Source organism: Papaver somniferum, chromosome 6, assembly GCF_003573695.1.
Source record: "Papaver somniferum cultivar HN1 chromosome 6, ASM357369v1, whole genome shotgun sequence".
In the NCBI taxonomy this organism is placed as follows: domain Eukaryota; kingdom Viridiplantae; phylum Streptophyta; class Magnoliopsida; order Ranunculales; family Papaveraceae; genus Papaver; species Papaver somniferum.
In genome coordinates this window covers 162,733,591-162,740,520 of record NC_039363.1, presented here as the reverse complement: position 1 = coordinate 162,740,520, position 6,930 = coordinate 162,733,591, and the positions used below count along the sequence as shown (strand labels likewise).

The following is a 6,930-nucleotide window of genomic DNA, read 5'->3' as shown; positions in this document are numbered from 1 at the left end:
GCAAAGTACCGGTGACTTTTACTGTGCAAGTCTGATAAATTAAAGAAGGGCGGCACTTGCCTTTTTCTCTCTCTCTTTTGGATTAAATAGAAAAACACATCTCTTCCTCTCCACCTCCTCAACAATAACAACAACAAAGTTGGATGATAATTAAATGAGATGTCAACAACCCCATAAACAAAAAAGGCAAAGGTTCTTGCATCCACCCAACTCATTTTCCTAAACAATGTACTGTATGTTCCCCGAGACCTGTCATTAATCTCCTGAATTGCCCACGTAATGTACCTGCTTCCTTTGTACCAAGTTACAGACTACCAAAAACGGCACCATTTTTTACTTTAGCAGCAAAATCACATTCTTCAGTTCACCACTGCCGCTCGCTGAATGGATGATTTTTCTTTCCTAATCTCCAAAGCCGTGGTGGTCGTGGGGACTTTCAGTCAAAGAGTCTTTGACTCTTAGAGCACTCCTAGACCAAACCCAAAAATATAATCTAGCAACGTGACACAGTGGGACGGATTAAAGAGGAAAAACTGGACCAAAACCAAATCCCAGACTATATTTGATCTGGGACCAAGACCAAAACCATATATAGTCGAGCGAACGTATAATGTACGTTTGTCATTAGGCGTAATTATAAAGTGTGCTTCACATAAAACGGATGTATAGTCCCCGTTTCATGATGAGGCGTGTATATAAACTACGCCTCAATAGAGAGGTTGTGAAATGTACGCGCGATTAGCCTTTCAGTCTTATTAGAGCGGTTATCACCGTCCCACATCCGGCGTGCATAAAGTTCACGCCCGATGATAAACTCTCTGTGTATCGTGTAAATATGACTGTATCGGTGGCCCACCATTATACGCCGGTGAAGAACAATCCTGACTCATTCACCAACCTGTTAACAGATAAGCATCAACAAGTTTATCTCCAAAAGGGTTAGCTAGACTAATCTTTACTCTTAAGTTTTTAAACTGATGGAAACACTTGTCCTCGTACGTGTCTTTCATTGTATCGCTAGTTGGGAATTCTGATGGGTTATAAATAGCCAAGTTCGCATGATGTAAAATGTGAAATAATAAGAAATGAAGAAGTCGAACAGTCCTATTTTCTCCACTTTGTCTTCCTTTCTTTCATTTAGCCAAGCTGTGTGTGGTGAGCGGAGATATAACGTACGCCGGGTTTCAGGCGTTTATATGGTCATTCGCCCCATCGGGCGTGGATAATACCTCCGTCTCTATATGTACGCCCCACATTAGACGCATCAACTATACGTACGCCCAGCATGACACTACGGACTAAACTCAAATTTGGTCGTTTTTCTTTTATCTTTGATTTTGATCGCACCATTGCGGTTGCTCTTACAGTAATTAGAAGTTTCATCTTCAATGACATCTTCGTTAAAAAAAGATGTTATTTTCAAAGTAAGAAAGAATGCTCTCCTCTTTAAACATTTGTATAATTGTGTTCAAACATATATTTCAGAAGATCAGTTTCAAGGTATTATGATCTACACCATGAAGACCGGAGATTCTAGGCACACTGTCCCTTCGATCAAAAGGTTCCCAAGTCCCAACATGAAGAGACAGAAACACATAGTTGGGGTAGAATTAAAATACACTGCCATGAACTTCAAGCCATTTTAGATGATAACAGAAAAAGAGAACACAGGGAGTAAAGAAAAATTGATAATATTTTTCTTATTCAAGGAATGGGGGAGTAAAAGCAACAACAACATCAATATGATCATCCTCGATCCAATGACACCAACCAGACAAACCCAGTCTTCTCCCTCTCTCTCTCTCTTACATTGCTTCCGGTATTTGTATATTTCATTCTTTGTACATGTACATAATATTCTCTTCTTCTACCAGCCCTCTCTTCTACCCCTCCCTCCTTCCCGCTCAAATTTAACTAAAACCCCCCAACCTTAATGGTACATCTCTTTCAATTTCTCTAGGTAAGGTGTAGATACAAGAATATGAGGCTGGCCTAAATGCGAACGGATAAAAAATGAAGAAAAGAAAAAAAAAAAGGTAAAAGGGATGGAGGAATGTAGAGCCAGTGCAGAGAGAGCAATGAAAATGGAAAGAATGAATGAAAAACTGCAACAGAAACTAAGTTTTCTCTCTACGTTCTTTTCTTTACTTCTTGTGACCTTCAACTCTATTCTGGAATTATTGCTGAGCTGGGTTTGTGAATATGAACTGGTAACATCCTTGTATTGAAATTTGGGCAAAAATCATGCCTGGTATTCGACCAGCTTGCAGAGCAAACAAATTAGAAACAGCATGGGCGTCGTAAAACTATGTCCTTCTTTACATACTGTATTGCCTCACCGCCTGCTCTAAGAGTTGATAGATAGGACATATCATCTCTTTTATTCTTTTGCCGCTCTTGTATATTTTGAATGCCGGAACAACGATTACGTTCTCTTCCTTTGCTAAAGCAGGACTCTCTTTGATATCCACCTTTGATCAAATAAAACTTACACCAAGTTAACTTCTGTGGATAAAAATTGATTTGATTCTAGAAAAATTTGTGGAACTGAGCAACATAAGTAAGCAAGTGTAACCTTTAGAAAATTCACAGATGGGTATCGGGAGCATAATGAGTTGACGTATGGTGACATCTGCTCACACTGCTGATCAGATGGTGCCACAAAATAAACCACAGAAACACCTACATATTCAAGTTTAAATCCAAATTGTTATTACTAGCTATAAACAGCAAAGTTAAAGAATTATTTACCAATAGAAGAAACACAGAAAATTAGAATGATGACGACTCACTAGGTGAAGATATCGCTGCTCTAAGCTGATCAGGGTCATATATATCCTCTACCTCGCCCCCAAACTTCAAATTATGAATTTCCTCCCCACGGGATTTCTTCAATGAAACTTGAGCGTGGAACAGCGCTTCAGCAACTTCCTTATCTCCTGGAAGTTCCCTCCTCAAGACCTCGTAATCCCTAACTGATTCAACCCATCGCTGAAGCTGTAATGCACAATAGACAGTCACGACTGATTAGCTGTGGAAAATAGAGTTCTGAGAACCTCAAAAAAAAAACAAAAAAAACAAAAAAAGCTGGAGACAAACCAAAGAGTTGAAAAGACCACAAAGGGTATAGGAATTTCAGCACTGAAGTCCAAAATAATTGGGACAGCAATTCTAATATTTGAAAGGAGTTGGATTTGATCATTTTGGACTCAGATTTTATTATTTACCTTGTCATTTGATGATGCCCGGCGAAGAAGGGCCTTCGTATATTTGGGCTGAAATCTGAGGGTTTGATTACAGTCTTCAACGGACTTTTCCCATTGCCCAAGTTTTAACCAGCAAGCAGCTCTATTGCAGTAAAGAACTGAATTGGAAGGATCAATTTTAAGCCCGTCGCCATAAGCAGAGCAAGCTTCAATAAAATTGCCTGCTTTGAATAGATCATTGCCAAGGGAACGGGCTTTTGCCACCAGTTTTACATTCTTCAACATCAGTGTAACTTCAATGCTTCTGGGATCAATCTGACAAGCCTTTTCAGCTGCTGCAACTGCATTCTCAAACCTGCAAAACATCCATTATCCATTCTCACTCACCCCATGACCGCCTTATTGTCATATATTCTTGTGGAACTTTATAATTGGTAATCTCACCTTCCAAATGCCAACTCAATTTGGGCCCGAACAAAGTAAATGTATGATTCAGCGAGCATTCCAAAGAACTTCGACTGCGAGCACGAAACTGGAGATCGTTCGATTTTATCTGGAATTTTTGATAAGCTCGTTTCTGCTTCTTCAAGTTGATGAAGCTTCAATAAGGCTTCTGTTCTGCATGCAAATAGCTGTAAATGCAATTCAGTACCATCCAGGTAATTCAGTAGTTTTGACATCTAATCGAATATTTACATGCTCCGGCTTGGAGATCGAAAACATAAGAATGATGACAGGGTGTATACCTGGTGTGAAGAATCAACACCGGCAGCTATGGCAGCATCACCTTCCCGTAACACACTTTTCCAGTCACCAATCTTACGGGCATTGGCACATTTTGTCAAATGTTTCTCTACTTCTTGTAGATTTTGTAATTTAGATGGATCAGATTGCTGCCCTGGAACAGTAAGGTGCTTTCGCGCATTATCAACCTGGCCAAACCTGTGGAGATGACAGTTTAAAGACCAATTGGCTCGTCAAGATACCCAAATCAATACTAACCTATGCATAGTAGAGCCATGATTGTTTGCAACCCACTCACAGTAAAACTAATACAGTGGTCATTGCTCTAAATCATGAGAAACGGACCCACTTATATAATTATCGAATACAGCTTAAACCAAACCTAATTACTGTAAATTAATAGTCACGAGAATAGTGATCATGAGGCAAGAACAGTAGGAAATAATAGAAAATGACAAAAAAAAAATCAGAAAAAAACAAACAAATGATCAAAGAAACCAGAGTAGAATACAGGAACTACAAGGTCCACAAGTAATAATTAGAAATGAATTAGATGAAGAATGAAATCAAAAAACACAAAAACAAAATCATTACTCCAGAAATCCCAAATGAAATCAAGAAACACACCTTAGATGCAAAGAAGCTAATCTTTGATGTGCCCTACCATAACCAGGATCTAATCTCACAGCTTCTTCATATTCTTTAATAGCTTCAACCAATCTACCAAGCCCAGTTAATGCAGCTGCTCTATTACTATGAAACGATGCATTTCCTGGTGAAATTGAAATAGCTCGATCATACAAATTTAATGCCTCCATAAAATGCCCTTTGTTATATTCTTCATTACCAGCCCTTTTGACTTCCTCTGGATCTAAACTGGTCATTACCTTCTTATTAAAATCACCACCACCACTGCTACTGGATTTCCCTACAGCCCCACCTCCTCCTCCACCTCTCATTATACTTCCATGACCATAATTCCCAGACCCAGAACCTAAAACAACATTTCTTGATGAATTCTTGCATGACATTCCAGTCGTTACGATTTTCCCAGAAGGACAAATATTACCGGTTGGAAGAAAAGTATTATTATTAATCGGAGAATTTACACAACTACTTGCTCCTCCTCCTCCTCCACCACCACCACCACCACTGCTATTACTGCTACTACTGGTAGCAATACCACCACCACCGGAATAGATTAATGGAGGAACATTTCCTGAATAAGATCTAAGATGCCCATGTTTGCTACTAGTGCGAACATTTGAAGTAGGACTGGATCGAAGAGTTTCAGAAGTTGTGGGACTATTTTCACTACAAACGGAAAGCTCCCCTGAATTGTTATTACTCCCATTTCTATTATCAGAGGAAGAAGATGTTTTGACAGGTGTAGTTCTATTAGTTTTAGTTCCCGAAAGAGAACCAGAAGAACCAGAACTACTGCTACTAGTTGCAGGTGTGATACCACTACTAGTACTCCGACGACGATGACCAGTTAATGTAGAAACAGGTGAACCCGGATTAAATTCTTTAGCATCTGGTTTGTTTTTTTCAGAATTTAATTTTCTAAATCGATCTGTTAACGAATTATCAAACCCTTTAACAGATGTTTTTGATTCAGACATTGTGATTAAATGATAAAGATCAAAACTTTAAAATCTGGTTTCACAATGTCTGATCTTAAAACTAAAAAAGAAAAAATGAACGATGAAGAAGAAGAAGAAGAAGAAGAAGAGTCTTCAACAGTGTAAAGAAAGTGATGGGGATCTTGTGATTTAGAAAGGTAGAAGCAAGGAATGAATGTGTGACAGAAAAAAAAAAACAATTATACAAAGAAAAAAATACAACAACAAGAAGCAGAAGAAAGAAAGAAAGAAAGAAAAGATTTCTCCCTTCTTCCTTTCCTTACTTTGATTCACGAGACAACCTCTATATCTCTATCTCTATCTAATCTCATAACACATACACTTCTCTCTACAAACCAAATCAATTCACTATCCAATTTTGGCCCCAATTAATTTTGGTCTTCTTTTTCTTTTAAGATGGGTGCGTAGCTTAAGGTCTCTGCACTTATGTGGTTCACGTTAGTCAATGATGACAATACTCATTTAGTGACTCATTTTTGCCAAACAAAAACTCTCTCTTTTCCTCATCATACCCCATAGATTCCGTACTTTGAAGGGATTTCTCATCTGATTTTCATCAATTACCAAAATACCCTTTTCGTTGTCTGTAAATGTCGACTCTAGATGGCGGAGGTTGTATCTAGGAGTTAATTTCGACATCATCGAGGATATATGGAAACAGGTGAGGGGGGTAGTATGGTGACTGAAGAGGGAAACAAAGGGTGATATGGTAATATCAAGACAAAAGGATTTTTCTTTACTTTTCATTCTCGACAGATGCAACTGTCCATGTGCGGGGTCCCTTTGACAGCTGGCGCATTTAGAATCCCTAAGCGTTCCAGCACCTTCCAGCTAAGCTTTTATAATGACGGATTTAATGGCGTTAGATTGATTCTGCGGATATTCTGTTATACTGGGTAGTAGTACCCCGTTACCTTCTTTTGAGTGGAAAATCTAAAGACTTGTCCTCTCCTCTGAAAGGGAGAATGATTACATGGCAATTGTGGTCCCATGAACCATCTGAATCAGCTTAGTGGTCCGACCCTTAAAGACCCACATCAGATCCGTCGGCCAACTTCATTCAGCTAGCATTTCAAAGGTCCGGTGCCATTATCATCTAAAAGTAAATCCAGTAAAAAGGTTAAGCTTTCCTTTACGTCTGAACATAGTCATGGGTGTCAAACTTGAATAAAAAGACCAATCTAGCCTCAAATCAATTTCTAAAACCAACCCATATAAATACAACTCTATTACCATTTTCGTTAAAAATCGAAAATGTACAAACTTAAAACGGTCCGCGAGTTATAGCCCCAAAGGTGTCGCTATCCATCCATAAAAAATCCATGAAAACAAAA

General features: G+C 38.7%; 1 protein-coding gene across 1 annotated transcript; it reads right to left on the bottom strand.

The window, feature by feature from the left end:
- Nucleotides 1–1,675: 1,675 nt before the first annotated feature.
- On the bottom strand, nt 1,676–5,916 carry LOC113289959 (TPR repeat-containing thioredoxin TTL1-like). Its single transcript, XM_026539413.1, has 7 exons — nt 4,578–5,916; nt 3,953–4,148; nt 3,651–3,838; nt 3,228–3,561; nt 2,793–2,997; nt 2,576–2,682; nt 1,676–2,471 (listed from the first exon to the last, which is right to left on the bottom strand). The coding sequence occupies exons 1-7, from the start codon at nt 5,573–5,575 to the stop codon at nt 2,319–2,321; spliced, it is 2,181 nt and encodes a 726-aa protein (XP_026395198.1). The 5' UTR covers nt 5,576–5,916; the 3' UTR covers nt 1,676–2,318.
- Nucleotides 5,917–6,930: the final 1,014 nt, after the last annotated feature.